The sequence below is a fragment of the Archocentrus centrarchus genome, chromosome 21 (assembly GCF_007364275.1).
Source record: "Archocentrus centrarchus isolate MPI-CPG fArcCen1 chromosome 21, fArcCen1, whole genome shotgun sequence".
NCBI classification, from domain to species: Eukaryota; Metazoa; Chordata; class Actinopteri; order Cichliformes; family Cichlidae; genus Archocentrus; species Archocentrus centrarchus.
The window spans coordinates 15686643-15709606 of NC_044366.1; the positions used below are offsets into that span (position 1 = coordinate 15686643).

The 22964-nt window shown below is 41.6% G+C and overlaps 1 protein-coding gene across 7 annotated transcripts in view; it reads left to right on the forward strand.

Moving 5' to 3' along the window:
* Positions 1-1406: 1406 nt before the first annotated feature.
* fmnl2a (formin-like 2a) overlaps positions 1407-22964 on the forward strand; it is a 54055-nt gene continuing 32497 nt past the window's right edge. For 4 of the 7 annotated variants that reach the window (XM_030757910.1, XM_030757908.1, XM_030757909.1 and 1 more), the window contains exons 1-3: positions 2031-2144; positions 17425-17508; positions 20856-20936. In XM_030757910.1, the coding sequence (XP_030613770.1) occupies positions 2031-2144; positions 17425-17508; positions 20856-20936 (279 nt within the window). Of the gene's footprint in view, positions 2145-17424; positions 17509-20855; positions 20937-22964 lie in introns of all 7 variants that reach the window. The other 3 variants (XM_030757906.1, XM_030757907.1, XM_030757912.1) reach the window with 3 other exon arrangements.

Here is a 22964-nt window from a genome sequence, read left to right on the forward strand (position 1 = left end):
ACAAAAAAAAAACCTCTAAGATATACAGTGGATCTTTCAGGCTTCGCAATAAAAATAGCAAGAAAAAAAAAAAAAAAGCACAATCTTGATTTTGGATCATTTTGGGTGATGGTTTCCATTCAAGGATTTTCCAGAGACAATAAAGTGCTGCCTGGAGCACAGACTTTTATCACCTGAGGCTTTTATTCCAAGAATACATGAGGAGAGACTTTCAAGACAAACATAGAAAGCAAAAAAGTAAAACCAACAACAGTAGGGATTTTTCACAGCAGACATTTTGACTTGTTGCAACAGGAGCACACTGGTGTTGCCAGTAATGAGACTCAGCTGATAATCTACCAATCTCACCAGCAAGCACATACTTACTATAAGCAGATTTCCACCAGTGTTATTACTGAATAATGATCATAGAAGCTGCCTTACATTTTACACTAAATCCCAATTCATAAGTCTACCAAGCGTAGCAAAATGTTCGTCTGCTTACTTGACACAAATAAATGTCCCATGTGAGCTTGACATCCATTTTTATATTCACAAGATATTTGAATTCACTGTACTGAAATTAATAAAGGTGATGAGACACATTTTTGCCCAAGTTCAATGAAAAAAAATGTCTGTTGAAATAGCCAGCTGAATCATTTTGATAAAGCTTATAGTCAGGGCTGGATGTCATGACTCTGAACTACCCGTTAGTCATGCTGGGGCACATCTCCTTCAGTCCCTTCTCTTTTCACTCCTGATGAGTTTTTATGTCCCTTTCATCAACTTTGCTCCCATAGTTGTGATTTGTCCTGTTTGTTTGTGGTCTCTCTAAATGTGCTTCCCTTTTCACTCTTCTATTTCCCCCCAACCAGTCACCACAGATGGCTGCCCCTCCCTGAGCCTGATTCTGCTGGTGATCTCTTCCTGTTAAAAGGGAGTGCTCCCTCACCACCATCACCAAGTTCTCGTTAATATGGATCACCTGATTGTTGGGGTTTTCTCTCTAATATTTTAGGATTGTTGTCTTATGATGTATACATTTCTCTGCCCTAAAATAAAGTTACCACGGCTTTTTAAACATGACCTATTTCTGTACTTGAAAATTATTTCACTGTGTGATTTTTAAAGGTTCTGTTAAATTTATCTAAATTTCCATTTAGATGAGGCTCGCGTAGCACAGTTAATTTGTTAACTCACAAGTCTGATATGTTTCTAAAGTAAAAGTTTTGTGTGCGAGCAGTTGCAATAAATTAATAAAGTGTAGTGAGTTGGGATTTACAGACGCTCTGCAGTCGCTCTTCTTTTGAATGAGGGGCCCCTGGATTACTGGCCCCTGAGCGGGTTGGGGGTGCCGTGGACCCAAAGGACTCAAAGTACCACAATGCAACACCGAGCATAGCATCTCCTTAGCTACGGCTTTGGGAGCTACGCCCCGAGAAGAAGTGGGAGGCTTGCCCCCTGAAAAGGCTCATTGTAAAGAGGGATGAGAGTGTGTGCGCAGCCTGTGAGTGTGTCCAAGTGTGTGTGAGCGTGTGGACCCCCTCCTCCTTAACTAGCTGGTCAGCAGTGGAGGGATTAGGAAAGCCACCCCCGCTCACTCACTCAGTCACTCCCTCAGTCACTACTAACTAATAGACGGAGGGCTGCAGTAATCGTGAATCATGCTCGTCGTCGTTACTGCCGGCTGGGAGTGGAGCCGAAATTGTGCAAGATACGGATAACTGCAAAGAAAGGTCCGAGTGAGTCGAGTCACGTTTCCAGGTTTCTTCCCTCTGTCGTCAAAATGTTTCATCAGGAGCTCCGCCGCTGCCGCCGCCGCCGCCGCTCGGACCCGTCGCATTATGTTACTTCCCTCACATGTGCTTTATGTTGAAGAAGAAGAATAAGTGACCTGGATAAACCTGCGAGGAGGCTGCGAGTGCGACTGAGCAAAGCGAAGAGCGTGCGGATATTTCCCATTATCGCCGTGCAGTTTTTTTTTTTTTTTCCCCTCAAGTGGACGAAAAGGGGGGAGGAAAAAAGTTGGGGTTTCTGGTCAAAGTGGAATCATGGGGAACGCAGGGAGCATGGACCACCACACTGATCTCAGGGGACACAGCATGCCCCTGAAACTCCCCATGCCAGACCCAGGTGAACTGGAGGAGAGATTTGCAATCGTTCTGGTAAGAAAAAAGTCGTTTGCATCTGTCTTCTCTTTGTTCCCTCCATGCTCCAGTGCCCTGGGACGGGACAGCTGTGTGTGTAGGTTGGACCTCTGTTTGTCCTGCACGCCCGATCCTCTCTTTTGTTGTTCAGAGAAAGGGTTATTCCGAACAGAGAAGTGTCTTTATTTGTACCTGTGCCTCTCACTTAAAAATTTGGAGTTTGGCAAAACTTTGTTGTGGGGTTTTTAAACTTAATCAAAGTGGCGATGAAGTTGTAGGAGGAGGACTGAAGACTTACTGAGCCCCCCCCCCCCCCCCTTTATTTTATTGTATTTTTTTACTTGTACTAAACAAGTATCTCAGTAAGCTTTTCTGTCCTGAAAACATCAATTAGCCTTTAAACTTCTCACCACACAGTACTGAAATACTTCAGACACAACGTTTTGGCTCCCTAAATACAAAATGACTAAATGTTAATATTGTAGCAGCTTCTGTAAATGAGACACCTGCAGTGGTGAGTTATTGATTTTATTGCCATTTTCCTCCCACTTTATGAGTCCAGACACAGACTCGTTATTGAAGTTTGAAGTGCCCAGCATGCCAGGTCCTTTGAAACATCTGTCACGTCATAAACTGGCAACAGATCTGTCGGCAATTATGTTACCTGGGCACGAACATGAACCACCCTCCAGACATAAAAGTTCTAATAAGTTGATTAAAGTGCTGATTGTGTTGCTGTGAATCATGAAATGTTTGTATATAATAGGGTTTTGTTTGGGCAGATGTGTGTAGAAAAACTTCCATTGCTTATTTCCTGGTGTACTTGTGTACTAAAGTATTAATTACCATCTTCTTGGACATCATTATGTAAGCCATCACTGAATAACAAATGACTTTCTGCTTTCCAGCTCTGCTCCCCAGTCAGTGAATAAAGACCTGCGCAAGAGGAACAGTGAGGTGAAATTTGAGAGCTGGCAAAATGTGGGTCAAACGTGATTGTCGCCTGGCCTCGCGCCCTCATACACATTAACTTGACTTGAGCAAGCCGGTTCTTATCACTGCGTGGTTGTAAACTCGTCTTGGAGGCAAGGACAAGGATTTTATTTTAGATCTTGGCTTTTTTTTTCCCCACCCCGCTTCAGAACATTTTAGTTATGTTAATGTTGGCGGGGCCGATCGTTTAGCCTGTAAGCCCATTACAAAAAGCAGTTTAGGTGGAAGTCAATTCCCCGTGTTGTGTTGGGGTGTGATTGCTGCTTGTCAGACACTGGTGAATCTCTTTCTGTGCTTGGAGGCAGCAGACTCTGGGGTAAGAGAGGTTTGACGTCAGACACTACTGAGGGATTAGGCCCTCTTCTTAATCACATCTGCTATTAGAGCCACCTACTTCCTACATTTTACGAGCATCAGGAATTCCCCTCTCAAATGAGAAATAACAAAACAATAGGGATCCACAAAGTTTAGTTTATAGATTATGAAACTCATCCTCATCGAGCTTCCCAGGATAACAAAAATACTACTTGTTTAATTGGAGAATTTCATTGGATGGCTATCCAAAAAGCCCATCCTCAGAGCTTGTCAGGAACTCCCCCACTGACTGCTTTCCTCTTCCCTGCTGCCAGCATGATGCCTCAGCTCTTGGCGGGATGGAAGCCCTCCAGCATTAGAAGAACTTAGTGCTATAATCACAGCATTTAGTGTTAGTTACTGCCGTTTAAACCCTAATGTGTCTCAGCTGTGGCTCATGGCAGTTGGCTCTATCAAGTGGCACTGCGTGACTCTGATCACCTCACTTCAGTTTGAGTGGCAAACAATTAGGATGATTCCCCTCAATCTGCTTTGTGTCTTGACATAACAGAGGCCTTCAGTGCTGATAAATGAAGATTTAAGTGGGCCGTTTACCCCACTGCTAGTCATTTTCCTATCCCTAAAACACCCACAGCATTTTAACAATCTGATCGGCTGATTTCCCTTTGTCAGTTATGTAAACTATAACTAAAGGACTGCATTTGTACTTGATGATATACTGTAGTCTTCTTGCAGCATATTGTCACTATATTGTTCAAAGAATAGCAGCAGGACTGTCTACTTGCCACTCTTAATAGATTTGATTAACGGGCAAGCCTTGGATCACAGTAGGGAACCATTTGGATTAAAGGCTTGTACTGTGTGCGGTACAAGCAAATATAGTTTGTACAATTCTAACAAGCTTAAAAGTCAATATTTGGTGTGACCACTGTTATTCATCAACACAGCTTGAAACAGCTTTCTTGCAACTTTTTTAAGAAGTCTTCAGGAATAGTTCTCCAGGCTTCTTGAAGGATATTCAAAGCTCTTCTTTGGATGTTGGCTGCTTTTTGTTCTGTTCTCTGTCAAGATGATCCCACGCTGCTTCAATAATGTTGAGGTCCGGGCTCTGGGGAGGCCAATCCATGACCGAAAGTGTTCCACTGCTTATTTTTCTACCCAGGTATGCTTTCGCTGCATTGGCAGTGTGTTTGGGATCAGTGTCATGGTGAAAAATCAAACTTTTGCCAGTCACACACAGATGGTATTGCACGGTGAATCAAAATTTGACAGTACTGTCAACACCACTGGCTGAAATGAAGCCCCAATTCAGGACCCTCCAAACTGTGTTATTTTTGGCATTTTTCATGGATTATTCAATTAAAGAAACTGGAACTGGTTCTAATATACTGCTTCATTCCTTGAATTAGGTGAATTTTTTTATGCATGAGTGGTCAGTGTTAAAACATTCCTCTGAAAATGGTCAGGTACAAGGACTGTTATTCACCACACACTGGTCTGGAAATGAGTGAAAAAGCAGCCAATGTCCAAAGAAAAACTTTGAAAGACCAAGATTGGAGAACTATTTCTCAAGACCATCTAAAAAATTACAAGAAAGTCTGTCTCCTTGGACACAAACTATAAATAAATGAGGGGTGACAAGAGTGTTGCACAGTACTGCGTAGTATTTAAATATGCACGCTGTGTGCTGTGAAAAGCCTTTCAAGTATTAACTCATGACTCGCATCATCTGAGCCGACCACATCTGTGTGTAACCACACGTGTAAAATAAACCTAGTTTCTACAATAAGGATTTTGTGTAGCAGCACAAGTCTAGTTGGCTTATGTTCAGTGACCATGGCCAGGATCTTTGCGCAGTCAACGACATGAGTTAAATGGACCTTCAGTGGAGATTGTTTTAGCAAACAGTGTATCCAAGGTCAAGAAAAAAGTGTTAAGATCAATGAAGAATTTTGCTTTGTTAAAGCTTATCACCATATTATATGTATAATTAATGATTTCTGTAGATGTTCCAATCTAAATTATACTACAAGACGCTCAGAAGTCCCCACTTGTTGGTCATTTCAATGAACAGCTTAATTTGCATTTAAAAAACAGAAACTATATGCTTTACCTGGGCTTAGTGATCTAACCTTAACCTATATTGGTGTAATTTTAACTGGCTTCAGCTCCTTCAAAGCTGCATTAAGTTAAATTTAAACCCACCTTTCTTAGATATGGTTGTTTGCTCTCACTGTGTGTGATTCTCGTACCAGTGGTTTACTTTCAGCGGAGTCTGCAGTTTCTACTAAATGAAAAGCTCCCATTGAAGTGTCTCAATAGGCCAAGAACTGATCTTTGAAATAGACTTGAGCTAATAGTAATCTGAGGCATCTGCTGTGATAGGAATGCCTGATTCACATGCAGCCTTGGCCATGAAGTCAGAAGGAGATTAAACCCAAATAATCTTTGTTTAAAGTGCTGATTGTAGATTTTCATAGAGACATAAACATTAATTTGTTTGTGTGCCGGGGGTTTAAGGCTTGCTCTGTGCTTTCTGTCTTATCATTGTTGGTGGTTCTCTTGAAGCATCTTCGCTTGCTTGTTGTCATAGTATAGATGACATAAGTCTACCGCACACCAGTTGCACAGGATTATGAGTTAGCCCTCCTTGATGTCTAATCTGCACAGCATATTTCTGTCATATCAATGCACTGAGCAGGTCAATTTACCCTGCATTTGTTACCTTGTCAGTCTAATCTGATTGTAAAGACAAAGTGTGAGAATGGCATTTTTAACATTTCTCTTGGCTGACAACGTGGAATGATTATGATCAGTCTTTGTGAGTCACATGTACAGTATTAACCAGTCTATATGCTTCACACTGAACCAAAGGAAAAATGACTCTGTGTAACAGGAATGTAGCCAAGGCCTCATGTCTGCTCCTCTCCTTCAGCTAACCACTGAGTTGACAATCAAATTAGATTGCACCCACATCCAGGAGACCGTCAAGTTGAATCTCGGTGTATCGCGCCTGCTGTCATGGAGACAGAGAAGTTCAGTCATTACTTGTTTAAATGCCATATGGGGGGGGGGGGACTGTAGCTTGGATGCTGTTATTGCTCTTCTCAATAGTCTGCCTAGATTACATATAAGCTGCTTTGTTTAAAGGCTGCGACGCACCACAAGCTGCTGTTATTTGTGCTGTGAGGTACCACATCTGAAATCTACTCCAGCAGATTAATCACAAGAGTAGCCTTCATGTTTAACTGAAGTCTAATCTGTCACATCGACCGGTCCAGAGTGGATTTTTACCTCCACGCTGCTTCTCAGTACTTCTCTGGCTTAAGGTGTATCCAGAGTGCTATTAATCATTGTGACATAAAGTTAAACAAAATGTGTGCAATGTGCCGGGCACTCCTTATAATGCATCTTGTTGGGTAATTGTTTTGGTTTTATCCCATTAGCCTGATTACCAGCCACAGCAGGCAGCTGTTTTTAGCAAAGAAGCCACCGATAAAGCCGCTGAGCGCTCCGTACTTCGCACTTGGTGGTAGACAGGCACAGTTGGAGGATGTAGCAGGTAAAGAGCCAAATATTTCTCCCATGAGCTGATAGGAGGTTAACTGTTTGGACTTGCACATCTAGAAATGAAAACAAAGTTTGTTCACTTGGTGTAATGCTCATTATTTTCTTAAAAGAAAGAAAAACCAAACACATTAAATTAGTGGTAATACACAAGCTGTGGCTGTCTATTAGAATGTGCAAAGACAATAAGTCTTGCATCTCCAACAGCGATACATGAAACCCAGGAAGTGACTAAGCTAACCCTCTTAGTTTTTTCCATGTCAACACTTCTTCATTAAAAAACAGAACAATGGGTTTTGTCTGTGGTGCAGAGGATGAACAGTGGCTGAATCCCATACGTCAGGACCACCAAACAGAGCTGCTCTTTATTCTGTGGGGAGCCCAAGACGGAGCCTGGCACTGGACCCAGAGCCGGCAAGCCACGAGACGAGAGGCCACCACACATACCCGTGTCTATATGTGTGTGTGTGTGTTTCTATAGTGCTGGATCCCCTGGATGCTCCCCCACCAATTAGCCAGAACAGCATTGAGCATGTTATGCTCGGGGAGCAATGAGATCCGGCAACCAGTGTTCTGGCCTGTGCAGACTCTCAGAGAGAGACTGTGAGGTACTGTGGTGTTAAGCGATAATGTGCTGCTGAAGATCCCGAAGCGTAGCCCGGAGGTATCTTGCCCGGCTGGCAGAGGCTCAGCTGATTATGTGGGAAAAGGTCTCTCAGCTGTGTGTAGTCACCACTGAGTTGAAACTACTGAGGCTTCAATCAGTATTGTTGCTCTCAGTTCAGTTTTGACATGTGCACGTATGGGGGTTTGATTTTTCTGCTGCGCTGTGTGGGTGGCACAGCCTGTTTTGAGTATGAACCCAGAGGAAACCAGAATCCCCCTTAAACCAGTCAGTTGGACTTCAGTTTGATCGTACCGGCTTACAATAGTTCTCTGCTTTTGTTTATCTGCTGAATTAACAAAGTTTCAGCTGTGTGGTTGTGGAATAATGAAGCAGCTGAACACTTTGTTTGGCGTCAGTGAAAGGTTGAATGTCAGCTAGCAACTGTGTTGTATGAAAAAGAAATGTTCCCCGGGGGTTTTGACATCGACCTGGAATCATTGTGCTTTGACTTGGCCATAATTATATCTGCTACAGTTCTTCCTGCAGGTGTAGGATGATGCAGTCTTGAAAAGACCAGTCCAATCCTTTCATATGGTTAACAGTCCAGTACCAGGACCAGTCCAAACTTGACACAATAGAGCAACAAAGTTTCAGCTCCTTGGAGAAGTGCACTGTGCGTCTGATCTGCCCAGGCTCCAAAGTGGCAGCTGCACTATAAAGCCATTCTGCTTGTTCAAAGTTCTGCACAAGTGTGGGTGTTTCTGTTAAGTCCACTTAAGAATTAGTTAATGTTAATGATGTTGAGTTTTATCTGAAACAAAATCCATTAAAGGCCTCAGCTGTCTGTGTCATTGTGACAAAATAGCTCGTATGTCAGGATACACTTTATCCTCTGCCATTGAGACTCTTGTCAGTCTTGTTTTAGGGGCCTTGAGTTTTTTTTTTTTTTTTATCCTCATCTGTAATATACTGTAACACTTTGTCTCAGAAATCTTTTTTTAGACTTTTCTTTTATTATGTTTTTATTTTTCATGAGACTTATGCTGCTTTGGAAGCTGCTAAAAAAAAAAAAAGGCAGGTTTTGTCGGGTAGCGACTTGCCAGAATTAACATCTGCAGAGCAGAATGGGAGTTGCTGATGAATTTGAATGTACTTCTGTGCTCATTGCCAGGGTTCTATATAGGCCCCATCAGACCTAGAGACAGTGTGGCAGTCTGCTGTTTCAGGTTTTATTGGACAGAAGATGTGCCTTTTACTCTGGACCCTTGCTCTTCCAATAAATCTCAAAAACAAAGGGAGAGATGTGACAAAACAGCATCTGTAACTTAGCTTATCAGTAGTAGAGTTTTGAGGTGCATCGCTGCTTTTGTGGAGCTGAGTTTCTTTCCTACAGTGGGGGGGCTTCAATTTGTGGTTTGGTTAAAAAAATTATTCACAAATTGTAAATATTTCATATTTCTTACACTTACAAAATAAATCTTTAATATATGGTACATAATATTAGAGTGGATCCCTTCAAATTCAGGTGAGCAGGCAGTTTTCAAAGAAAATCCTATATTAACGTGCTTGTGAGTCAGCAGAGGACAGCTGAATAGGTCTATCAGTGAGTGAATAGGTTTAGTCACTGACACTGATGTTCAGACGTTTCAGCTTTGAATAGTTTGATCTACATTGTTAAGTCTCTCCGTGTCCTTGTGCTCGAGGGGGCTGCCACTTGCAGCCTTTTTTTTTTATGTTACTGTAAAGGCAGCCATGTGCTGAGTAATCATGTGGTTTCAAACTCCCACTTAGCCTTTCTTCACTGGATGATGCAAAAGCACACTTCTGTGGCGGACACCTGCTGCTCAGAGTACATCTCATTAAAAGAAGTGAGTGTACGGCTTTTCAGTGTTTGAGGGATGCTGATTCAGATGTGGTAGGGATTGCGGGGTCAAAATTTGCAGCTGCGTTTGGGTTTTATGGGGGGGGGTAATCATCATTATGTCAGAAATGTTTGCACACCTTCCAGACGTGCCACAGAATCACAGATAAAGCAGAGCAGAAACCCATCCTGTCATGCCAGCTGCAAACTATGAGATGCTGGACAGTAATGCTTCCCAAACAACAGCAAATCTTCCCGGTTTTCCAGCGAAAAAATTAAACGAAATCGTTCAGCTTTCAGGTCTCTCAGGTTACATCGTGCCTGTTATTTGAGCATGTGCATGACAGCACATGGAAGCCATTTTAAAAAAGGCTATATTTTCACTTCAGTAAACCCTTTAGAATATTTTTTTTATTGTGAGATTTGTATTCAGCCTGTTTTCATTATTGTATTTAACTTGTGAATTCTACTCTCATGACCCTTGAATAACTGTGGATATCAAAATGTTCCCCTAAAATAAACAATTCCTGCATGACAAAAAAAAAAAAAAAAAAATAGACCAAAAAAGAAAAAAAACTTGAAGTGGTTTGTTGGATGCAGAAGAACTTCATTACAGAGTCTAAGCAATGACACAGTGATACAAATGTGGCCGTCGTTATCGCAGCTTACAGTTATGGACTACTCTTGGCATGTGGTTGTATTTGTCAGGTTGTTGCGCTCATAGAAGACAAATTAAATGTATTCTTGAGCAGTAGCATTAAATTAGCCAGCCTCTTTGTCATCACTGTGAAGATTTCCTGTTCATCCTCCTGCCAAATATTGCAATTTATTCATGTGCAGATTTTTCTTAAGGTATTTTTAAATATTTAAAATTACCACCATGCAAACTAATGATTTCATCTTTTAGATCACTTGAGCCATTTTTTTAAGTGTTTTAGACAAACAGCTTTTTGGGTTCATGTTCATTCCGGAACGTGGACTCCACCTCACTCCAGACACTTTCGCAACTTCACAACATCTGGTCTGGCCAGAGCGCCTCTGTGTTCATGTATCACTTGTTTTATTTGGACAGCTTCCTGCTGCTCCACACCACCTCGATAATGTTTCCGGTATTTGGATATCTTCCAGCCCTCAAGACAGAGTTTTTTGTTTTTTTTCACCCACAACATAAACATATTTTTGCAGTGTACTTTGTATTTTCCCACAAAGTGTTAGAGATTTTATTTTTCCAGGTCATTCTTTAAAATGTAACAAAGCTATAAGGCAGATCAGCTCAATGTTCAAATTTTAAGATTGAGGATTTGACTCTTTGCCACTTAGCTACATTTCTCAGCATTTCTGGTGAGGCTTGCCAAAGGCACTTTAGAAAGTAGTTTGTTGACGTTGTGAGGAGTGTGGATAAAATGACTCCAGTGGGGTGGTGTCTTTCTGCCACAATAGTGAGTACAGACTCTTGTTAGGGAGTGTGAAGTTGACAGATGGTCCGTTAAGTCCAGTATCTCATATTATCAGTCGGCACACTGAGGTAAATGGATGAAATGTCTTTGGAATGTGTAAAATGAGAGGCACAAACATTTGACTCACCAAGTGGTCAAGAGGCATTCCAGCGAACAGCTTCACAAACATAAACGCTACTGTCGGGTCAGGGGGTCCTGGGGATTACAAAGCTAATCTGAGGACAGACAGGGGACACCTGTGCCCCCAAAGAACGCCAAGGATTACAGATCCATGCTGTGCTAATGAGTGGAGGACAGCTCGGTTTGGACAGCACACGCCTCAGGGCTGTGCAGCTCCTTTCTCCTTTAAGTAGGCTCTTATCACTGACACTCCGCTATGAATATGACAGATTTTAATTGTGTCTGAGCTGCAGGGCTCCTCCACTCCCCTGAAGGTTAACGTGAAAAGCAAGAAGTGAAGTGAATCATTTATTATGCAGCCGCATATTAATACTCATAGGGGGTGTTTTACAACTCAGACTAGCCTGCAGCGTAACACAAACCTCAATATAAATTTGTAAATGCCTTTAGAAACAAAACACCCCAGTGGCTGATGAAGCAAGTATTGGGAGAGAACAGTACAGCATCCAGTCATTTCCGGAGTATTGAGCAATTTGCGGATATTTGCTATGACTAGTTGTTAATAACTGATGCAATGTGAGGTTTTCTTGTTGTGGCACGCAGCGTGGCATCAGCGTGCTCGTTTAAAAAGACGAGAGACATTTTAAAGAGCCGAAATTAATTAGAAGTTGGAAAATTGCTTTGAATGATGCAAATTGGTTGTTTACAACAGAAAGATGTGTCTGTTAAGATCATTAGTTTCAGTGTTGCTGATGAAACAGTTGTGCTGCATCTGTTGGTTTTTCTGGATTGTGGTGCATTAGCAGGGAAAAGGTTAGAGACAGAAGACAGAGGGGAGCCTGGGTGTGCCACAAAGACCTCAAGGAGAAACCGATTACTGCACCGAGAGCTGGTGACAGTGAGGTGATGTACTGAACACCTTTGTCAGCTTCTGTCTCAACATTATTAGCTTTTTTGTTTGCATTCACTCAAGCCAAAACTGTTTGGTATGTGAGATCAAATACCAAGTGCTTTATAAAAATGAAAATAAAAATTATTGACCTGGTAAGATTTTGTGTAAAATACTAAAATACAAAATTTTAGACTAATTCTCGTGCAAGTAGTTGTGTCAACATAGTTTAGATCTTGTAACAGCAAGCAGGTCCTTCATGTGGGCTCTGTGTTTGCTTTTCTAGCCAGCTGTGCTGTGAAGGCTGCGCCTGAGCAGACCTCCTGGTAGGTAGTGGTGGTTGGTGGGCTTTGAGCCAGCTGTCTATTTTTACTCCTTTTATGACTTGAACTGGCTAATGATAGGATACATGGGCTCTATTAAGTTCTATTTTTATGAACCATAAGAACCTTAAGACCTGATGTGAATTTTTTTTTTCCAAAAAAAAAAAAAAGACCTGATGTGAGTTTTTTTTTTTCCAAAAAAAAAAAAAAGACCTGATGTGAGTTTTTTTTTTGCCAAAAAAAAAAACCTGATGTGAGTTAAACATTCACATAAAGTCGGTGCCATTGAGCTAGTTGTTATAGTTACACATGGGCATAGTAGTAGCACTACATACTGCCTTGTTGTCTCCAGAGCGCTGACAGTTATTAATGAACTGGATTCATGTTCAAGCTAAAGCTCTCAGGTCGTTTTTTTTGTTTCTGAAGGAACTCACTCAGTAACGGTACAGATGTGGGGCAGCTGCTTTGGAGATGAAATGTGACTTTGGCAGCATGAAGAGAGGCTGGAGCGCATTGAAACCCCGCATTTCACTAAAGGGGATGGTCGTCAAGCATAGTGAATTCCAGAGTTTTCTTTTTCCCACTTGTAGTTTTCATTTTGTTGCTGTCTGGAGGGAGGTTCTGATGCTTTGTCAGTGTCTCCCAACAATGCTCGATTCTCACACAATTGTCTTGTTGACTAAATCCTTTGCATTCTGCTTTGCAGGAAAAGTATTTTATTAGATTGTTCATCTTGAACCCTTTTGCTTTTAGGATATTAAACTTCCATGCAACTGCATTGGTTGCACACATCTGATTTACCAATATTTAAAATGACTTTGCCACCATTTTATAATAGATTATTATAATAATTTTGAGTATGAGTGCATCCTTTTACTGTGTTTCCCTGTGTCTCAAATTTCTGTTATACTTTACTGTTTTACTAATGAGTCAAATTTAGGTTTGTGTGTGTGTGTGTATTCATCAGGGTGGTCTGCCATCAGGTGTTGGTTAAAAGGTGCCCAACCCTCCTCAGCTGCACCCCATTAATAACACAGTCGCACAGATACCAGCGTGGTTGTAGACACGGGGTAACCCAGTGAGCTGAGTGCCTGTCACAGCTCATTAGCACTGGGATGAAATGAAGGCTGGTAGAAGTGGTCCTTTGCTTTAGTTGGAGTCTCACCAAGCAGGAAGCCCACAGCTCAGTGCACCCACAGCGACTCAGCAAACCACCCAACCACACAAGCACCCAGGCCAAAGGGTCGCTTCATTCCAAACAAAACAAGGTAGAAGTTTAGAAGTAAAGGTTTACCCTCCTTTAGGTTGGGGTTGCTCTCGCCAAAATGTAAAACCACTCCTGTGTGTAACATAGTAAACCTGCTAGTGGTTTTCTGTCACTTAATGTGACTGTCCATTCAGGCGTCAAATTGTATTTTAATGTGTTTAGGGAGGACGAGTGGGTACAAAGCCTGGTCATCTGGTCAGCAGCCAGACTGAGTCAATAGAGCCCTTATGACTCCCAATTCTCTGCAGTCAGCACGGGAGCGATCACTCAGCTCAAAGCTTCTGCAGAATACAGATTAAATTTCCTTTAAGGGAGTTTCTGCAGGCTACAACCTGAGTTTCTGAAATATCTGCAATACTGTGCAAAAGTCTGTAGTCACCCCTCCTTTCTTAAAATTTTACTAGGAAAATGTGAAGAAGGTGCAGTGATTTATTGATACATGTATAGACATAAATATATAGTATATAAAGCAAAAATAGATTCTATAGTTCTAACAAGCTTGAAAGTCCATATTTGTTGTGACCCCCTTTATTCTTCAACATGGCCTGAACTATCTTAGCCAAGCTTTCGTCTAATTCCTCCAAGTAGTCTTCAGGAATAGTTCTCCAGGCTTCTGGAAGGACATTTAAAGCTCTTCTTTGGATGTTGGCTGCCTTTTGTTCCGTTCTCTGTCAAGATGATCCCACACTGCTTCAATAATGTTGAGATTTGGGCTCTGAGGAGGCCAATCCATGACCAATAGTGTTCCATTGTTTTTTTCTGTCCAGGTATGCTTTCACTGCACTGCCAGTGTGTTTGGGGTCATTGTCACAGTGAAAAATTAAGCTGCTGACAATCAGATGCTTTCCAGATGCTACTGATCAAAATCTGACAGTACTTTTCTGCATTCAGAATTCCATCAGTTTTCCAAGACCACAGGCTAAAGTCTGTCTTCATCAGGGGTGGCTCAGAGCTTTTGCAGAGTTCTGTTACTGTATAACTTTGGAGCTTTAAATTGACTTGATGCATCTAAACATCTAAACTTAGCACAAAAAGTAAGGAAATTTGTGTTTTCTCATTTATTTCTTTGTTGTAACAGTGCTTCTTGGCAATACATCTTATACCATTGGAAAGCCTGTTTCCCCTTAAATGGTGCCACATTTGTAAGGAAAATGCATTTGTAGGTTGAGCAGGAGAGTTGAGTATGTGGTTGTTCCCATGAAAAACCTGCCAAATCTTCTCTGCCAATGCCAAAATGCTTATTCTGTTATTGACTCTTGTTTTGAGCTTCTGGTACCACAGGTGCTAACAATCAGGATTGTTATCATTGGAGGCAATCTCAGTGCAGACAGATATCGAGATGAGATTCTCCAGCCAGTGGTAATTCCATATCTTCACAGTCTGGGACCGAACTCTATGATCCAGATGACAACGCTGACCCACACAGAGTGGGCTTTATCAGAGACAACCTCCAGAATTTGGGAGTGGAGAGGATGGGATGGCCTGCCTGCAGTCCTGATCTCAGTGAATTGAATAAATTATTAAATTGCTTATATGTCTTGTTTCTTCAGACTTCAATCATCTAATCCAATAAACAACACCAAACAAGAGTCAATAGCAGAATAAGTTGTTTGTCATTGGCAGAGAAGATTTGGCAGGTTTTTCATGGGCATAACCCACATACTCAACTCTGCTGCTCAACCCATTTTCCTAACAGCTGCGGCACCATTTAAGGGGATACAAACAGGCTTTCCAACGATGTAAGATTTATTGCCAAGAAGCATTTTTGCAGTCCTGTTGTTGCCTGTCTTTGTATTAGCCTTTCTCTTGATAGCTGTTGGTAAAATACAAAGATGTATCTAAGCCCATTCCCAGGACTGCATTGATTTTTCTCTTTATGAATGCACTATTTCATAATTAAAATGGTTATGAAGACGAATAGGCTTGCCACCTTTTATTAAGCAAAGAAGCTCAAGCAAATTCTAAAACAACAAAACGAAAGCTCTAAAAGCAGATCTGACTCGATCTTGGTATTGCTCACTCATGGAAATGGGTCTGATCTCAAGATAATTCTCATCCATCTTCCTCTCACCCCCCCTCTGAGCTCTCTGAAAAAACAGCCAAAGAAAAGTGAAAGCTGAGTGCGGCACACACTCTGATAGATGATGCAGCCCATCCAGTGTGGATGGGAAAAACAACCTCAGCCTAATGGCTATGTATTCTAATTTTTTCCCCTGTTCTTTTCTGAATGGCTCTCTCACACAACTGTATTGTGCATCTGTATTATTATGTATCCTGGATGACTGGAAACACTCTGTTTGTCTATACAGTTCCACGCTATTTTCAGGCTTTTAACGTGTTTGTGTTTTATTTCTGTAAGAATAGCTGGTTAACCAGTTTCCAGATGGGTTACACTCATGTTTCCATGTTCTTTGCTCTACATACTGGAAGTACTGGAGAATTTTTTTTTTTAAGCTTTTCTAAATCACACAAGGGTGTGGCGAATCATGCTTGTGTTTGAAATTGCAACATTTTGGACAGCTCCAGAGGTGTTCGTACATGAAGCAGATGTTGATTAAGTAAATCTGGATAAAGAAACAAGTTGTGCAACAGTGCTTTTTTTTTTGGATGATTGAGGCTTATTTTCAGTCTTAATGTGCTCTCCAACACATGGGCCACATTAGGTGTGTTTGAACAACAGGCTCTTCACAGGAAATCACTCACTTAACCTCATCAATGAGGAAGAGCCTTTTACAAAAAGTTTCAAAGCGAAAATAGCGAAAGACATTCTGAGCATCATCTTTTACTTTAGACTCACTTCTTTGCTCACACTCTCACTCTTTGTCCTAGAATAACTGGGTGCATTGATTCAGAGAGTCATAGCAATAACTTGGAAAGCAGGCTGAGATGTGCCTCACTGTTCTGCCACTGTGTTCCTAGATATTTTTAGATTTCTCTCATTTCTCCCTGCTGTATTGTTGGTAAGTGTAATGAAGGGAGCAGAAAAGATGGAAGGCAAGACAGATAAACCACGACCTGTTTGCGCAGTGGAAGACTTCACAGTTTATTCCTAGACCGATGGCAGAACTCTTGTAAAGGAAAGTAAATAGAGATTGTTTTCTGTTCCCCTTAACAAAAATTTTTACTCAGAAACAGGCTCAAACTAACACACACACATACACACACACACACACACACACACACACACACACACACACACACACACACACACACACACACACACACACACACACACACACACACACTAAGTTTGAAGGCTACAGTGTCCCTCAGTGCTGATGTTGGAAAACAAATTCATGGTCAAATTTCCTTAATCATATAAGACATTTCTTTGCTCTGCATATCCCGTCTTGTTTATAGAGTGATTTGATTTTGTGTTTTCATCTAAACTCTCTTCTTGTTTGGCGTTTGTTTTTGCAGTCGATTTTTATGAAACATCTAAAATGCTTTAAAAAAAAAAAAAAAGTAGAGACAGGAAGGGGTTAGTTTCATTTCTAGCTGGATTACCCCAGATGAGCAGCAGGCAAGAGCATATGTGAACACTTTGGCGTAATCAGTTTTGGCGTAAACTCTGCCGCCTTTTGGTGACCCTTCCCCAATAACCTTCACACACACTTTGACTAATGTAACTCTCCTGTTGCCTGATCATTGCTATGTTTAGCCACAAGAGAGCCTGTAACCAGCTGTTGGGGTCAGAGGTCCATTAAGCTTGCAATCTCTTAATATGTCTCTTTAGGCACCGCGAACACCCTGATGTTGTTTGTGCAGAGTATAGTGTAAAGAAGCTTCCAGCTTACCAGTGATGATAGTTATTATCTTAATTTGATTTTGTGTTTGGGGTTTATGATGCTATTTAATCACCCACACCTAATTAACCGTGACCTTTCTCTCTCTTCCAGAACTCAATGAATCTTCCTCCAGACAAAGCGCGGCTCTTGCGGCAGTATGACAATGAGAAGAAATGGGAACTGATCTGCGATCAGGTGGGCATCAGCCACTCATCTAAATTATGTCATTTCATTTAGCTGCTGTACAAGTCACATTCAATTAATTGTTGCTACTTTTTTACCAAATCAATTTATATGCTGCAAACAATCAATCAGCCTTTGTTAAAGGTCACACAAAATGATCTTACATGTGCTGTTTGGATTGTCTACTGAGCATGTAATCCTGGAGAAGGTCCCAGCCCACTGTGTGTCATGACCACAACACCCATGCTCCATTGCCCTGCCTTTACCCAGTAAGCCTTTCGCCATCTTTACACACCACCTTGTCTTCCTTGGTCAAGTGGGTTAAGTGGCACAGCAGGGAGCACACATCACTCAGCCAGTTAAAAAAACTTAGCCTGTTGTTGGCGTCAGTGCTGCTTGTAGGAAATAACAGAGGGTGCACGTTGTGCGGTGAGCTGTGGTCTGAGTGCTTCACTCAGTCCACAACCTCTGTGCCAGACAGTTTTTCTGCCTCCTTGAGCAGAGGAGAAAAGCAGAGACAAGATCAAGACCACCACCCACTAAAAACTGTATTGATAACTACTGACCCTGAGAGGACCTGTGCCAGAGAGAACCCAGCAGACTGCTGACCAGCAGTCAGGGATCTTCATGAAGTGAACTGCAAACAGTCACACTTGAGGTGAAAATAGTTGGTTTCAGCGAAGCAGTTTGCGAAAACATTGCCCGGTGATTTTTGCTGACAAGCGTCTTGGCTTCACGATAGTCACCCACTGAAGAAGGGGAACAATCGTTCATGGAAGCCAGTTATTCATGTTCAAAATCATCTTTTATATATTGTGAATTTAAAGTTTATTATCCTTTCTGTGAGGATGGGAATGTTGGGACAGACTGCTTTGGGCTGGAAAACTATGGCGGAAAATTTTCCAGCCAGAGAATCGGTTCTGAAAGGAAACTCTTAATTTTCAGTGTAGGAAAATTACAGCAATGAATGTGTGTGGTGCTGAAATTAACAAGGAAAAAACCCACTTTCAATCCAACTCATCCAAATATAGATTTACTATGGTAAATCTGGCTGTATAATTCTCCATTATAAGAAAGGGTAGATTAGGAAAGCCAAAGTTACAAGCATAACCTGTTCAGACAATGTACAGGTGGACACCAATCGTTAGCAAGCATGCTAAGGTGCTTTCCTACACTTTCTTTGTTATTAGGCTGAAGTTGTGATTTAGAATAACACAATTTCCTCAGAAGTTTTACTGTCAGCATCAAAGATATTGTTAGCCCAGTTCTCGGGATTCTTTGTTCCTTTCTTGTTTTCAAAATAAACTTATACCCATGATGGTGCAGGCAGCTCTGGGACTAAGGTATGTTTCTGTGTCATAGCTACAGTGAAGCCCTAAATGTAACCATGGCAACAGTGGCAGAGAGAGGCCGAGAGGCAGAGGCGACAGGTACACCCCCTTTGGAAAACAGGCCTTGCACCAGAGGTTGAAATATTAAACACTTTTTTCCAGCAATTATGAGGATTTATGAAATATTGATGAAATATCGAGGGTGTTCTTGAGGTGAAAACAAGGTTAAAGCATCCCAAGTACAAAGAGGGAGATACAATATGATGAACCCCCTTCTGATCCTATGATTGTGATCTATTTCTAGCCAGCGGAGCATTTCTGTCAGCAGCTGGTTGCCAAATTATCAGATGCTGAGCAGGAAGTATAGCTCACTGTTCAAATTTAATTTAATCCTGCTCCTCTGGACAAACCCTTCATTGCCACAAAGCATGGTGGAACCTGTTTAAACAGTATGCTCCTCTACATACCAGACATGCATGCTCTCTGTGAGTTTGTTTGTCTTTATATATTCACACCTCTGTATTTGTGAGGTATTTACACACCTGACATTTCCTTGCACTCATCAGGATATAAGCAGCACCGGTTGACTCCTTACTTTGCAGACTCTCCAGCTCGAGCTTCCAAACTTTTGAACTTCCTATTACTCTCAGCTGAGAGCTGGCGCTCTTTCCTGACGCTGCTCTCCTCCTTCCTGTTTTTGTGTGACAGACCCTCTGGCAGTGACAAATACGATGTTGCTGATCTGATCTCTGTATCTGTGTACAGAAGGTGGACACCTTTCCAGGATGTGATCCAGAACAAAAGCAGTATAACAAATGCTGCTTTGATGAAGCTGACAGTTTAAAGTTGTTTGCATAAAAGCATGTGATATGGATCTTTTTTGGATACAAATGAGTCAGGTCACGAATATATAAGCCGCATTGTAGGTGTATGTATTCTCTTAAACCTCCAGCAAATTTGCACATGTGCAGTGCTAACCTGTAACTGTCATTGACTTTTAATGAGATCAGAATCACAGGTTCCTGTTATGAAACTTTGTTTGAAGAGATATGACTATGCATCAGTGGGAAGCCACTGGGGGATCAGGTTTTTGTCACTGCATGCTGTTGTTGGGGAATCTGAGGTTGGATGTGGGCTGGGCAGGGGACCTCTTTCTGGTGAAAGTTTCTCTCTAGGAAGTGAAACAAGCAGCCGGGGACACATGATGTTTCACAGAGTCTGTCTGCATCACCTTCTGGTCTATAAACTAGAATAAAGATCAGATCGTTCAAAATGAGGGAGAACATTAGTGAAATTTGAGCACAGTGCGTGAAGAACACATTTTTGCAGTGTCATGCCCTGCAGCCTCAAATTCTCTGGTAAATTACTAAACAGAAACATTCACACTGCTAAGGTGTGGCTCTCAGCCTGATCCAAATACTCTTTCCTGCTCAGCACACTGATCCAAATCCAGCACTAATCTGCTGTTTAGTATATATTTAGAGCACAATGGTGTGGCCTCAAAAGTCTTGTTGGTTGAACTTAGGAGACTTAAACATACATGCACACAGGTTCCCAGGTAGGTAGTTCTTATATAGCACACTGAAACGAATTACAAGATCATTAATGAAATTTATTAGTAAACTCTCCCACGTGTTATGTGGGAGATTGTCATATTATGTCCAAAGCAAGTTCCAAATTTAGAAATGATCACTGAAGTTTTAAAAGTAGAGCATATTAAGGTGTTGCCATCATTTGAAGGATGACTCACAAAGCCCATTCAGCTTTAATCTGAAAGCTGAACCAAGTTACCTTTTACTAGCGATGAGTGCAGACTTGTGATGTTGTGATGTGGTCATCTGAATTAACAAGCTGTCTATGTCAAACAAAACTGTGGAACTGTAAATGTAACTTCTGCTACTGTTACTCCAAAACTGTCCAGATGTTTAACTTCTGCCCTTTGCTCTTAGTCTCCTCTTCCTCTCATCTTGTTTCCTTTCCCTCTGCTCATCTCAGTGTTTTGTTTCCTCTTTTTTTTTTTTTTAACAGGAGCGATTCCAAGTGAAGAACCCGCCTCACACGTACCTCCAAAAGTTGAGGAGTTATCTAGATCCAGCAGTCACAAGAAAGGTGAGCGGCCTTGCTAACATGCTTCCCTGTTCCACTGACCATTCCAGTGCTGCAGCTTTTCCTTCCCCTCTGACCCCTCTATCTCTTGTCCAGGATATCCCTACAGCTGAGGAAAAAATGTACACATGGGTTATGGAGGAGACAGCCTGGGAAGTTTAGTTTCAAAACAGGCATCAGTGTGACTTAGATAGAACAGGGACAGTTGTTTATCTGGAACGCCCAGGTTTGAGAAACCACTGGCCAGTGCTTAGTGGTGCTGCTCTGTGGCTGATGGCTGCTTTGATCTGAGCATGCACTGAGAGAAAGAGCGATGGAATACAAGTTCAAAACAAGCTACCTGAAGGCAGAGAAAGGAAGAGCGTTGCAGTCAGATGAATTGCTGCACTCGCGTCACCTTGCAGCATAGCAGGAGCTAACTGAAAATATCAGAAGTGTCCCAGCAACATGATAAAGATGGCCTTATGTCATCCAAGCAGCCAGTTCTGGCTGTTTTCCTGGCGGCTTGGAAGGGAGCAGAAGGGAGTAAAAGGAGGAGCTTCATGAAGACAAGCATCAGCCAGCTCTTAGAGGTTTGCCAAAATGAAGTCTTTTTGGCCTGGCTGAGCGAGCTGTGGGGGGAATACTGGGAGACCGGCCTCTGTGATAAACAAATTAACCAGCAGACTCTGCCAGAATAACAACAAATCGCTGAATAATTCAATTTGGACTGACTGGAGATTTTAAATCACTGTGACATAGCTAGAGCAGCACAAACAAAGCTATGATGACTAAGGTAAAAAAAGGAGAACAGCAATGTTTTAGTGGTACCAAAAAAATATGCCACACAGCACATATTTTGTGTGTGGTCAAAACCAGTATTATTAATGACTGGGAGTGATTCCTAATGGGAAATTGTGCAGCTTAGCCAGGAAGGAACGGGTAGCTTCCATAATTTTAAAAGAATAATAGTAACATAAAAGTAATGTGATTGCGTTGTTTCACTGCACGTATTGTCTACCAGTTCACCTTGACATCATTTAGTTCACTACGACAGTGTGTGTGAGCAGAGAAGATGAATTTTTAGCTAAAAGTTTTGGATAAATTGTTAAAATAAAGACAGTTCCATTATATGATCCAATCAAGGTTGCAGGAAGTTGGCGAGCCAAGGGGGTCAGTGACCTGACTTTGAAATCATCAGTTAGAATCACTGAGGATAATATTGACTGGTGGTGGTGGCGGCGGCTTAGGCTGCAAAGTATATGCTTTTTAATCACAAGGAGGTTTTTCTTTTGTTTTTGCTTTTTTGCTTTTTTTCCTTTTTGGCACACCACTTCTGAAATAGATGTGGCACTGTCTGAAGAAACCATTAAAGGTGCTAAACAACAAGGCTGCAAATAATGTCAAAGCACCACATTGGGAGCATGGTAGATGGTGACGATAAAGGGCTAGTTAAGTTAATCTGATAGGCCTTTGGGAGTATCGACTGTCTCTTAGACTGCTACACCTCTGTGATTTTAATGCCTAATGTAATGTCTGAGTGATTACACACGTAGGAGATCTGATAAAGGCAGGAAGCAAGAAGACAGTGACGCATGTCAAAGGAGACTTAATAGACACAACACTGAAAGGTTGTGGCATTTTATGCAAAGGCAGTCTCAGTGGTAGAGGTGGAGGTTTGTCGACGGCTAGTGTAAATTTGACTTGGTACCTGACACCGACTGTAAAAGTATAAATGGAGAAGTATTCCTCTTCCCTTCCTCCAGACCTGCTGTTGAATTTTTCACACATGAATGCCCAGTGTGAGTTAGCTAGCGGCCATCACCATGTTTTATTTTCACATTTCTTATCTCACGAGAGGATCAGACGAATGTTTTTTGGGTGTATTCATTTAAATCTGTTTAGTTGTGGGTGAGGTTGTTGGTAAATGCACCAGTTTGGCTTTGGCCAAAGGTAACAAAATCCGCCTGCAAGCACGCCTTAAGCTCACAAATGAATTTTTTTTTTAATCCTCCTAAAGCTAAGGTGTAAAAAAAAAACAATGTTGTTGAT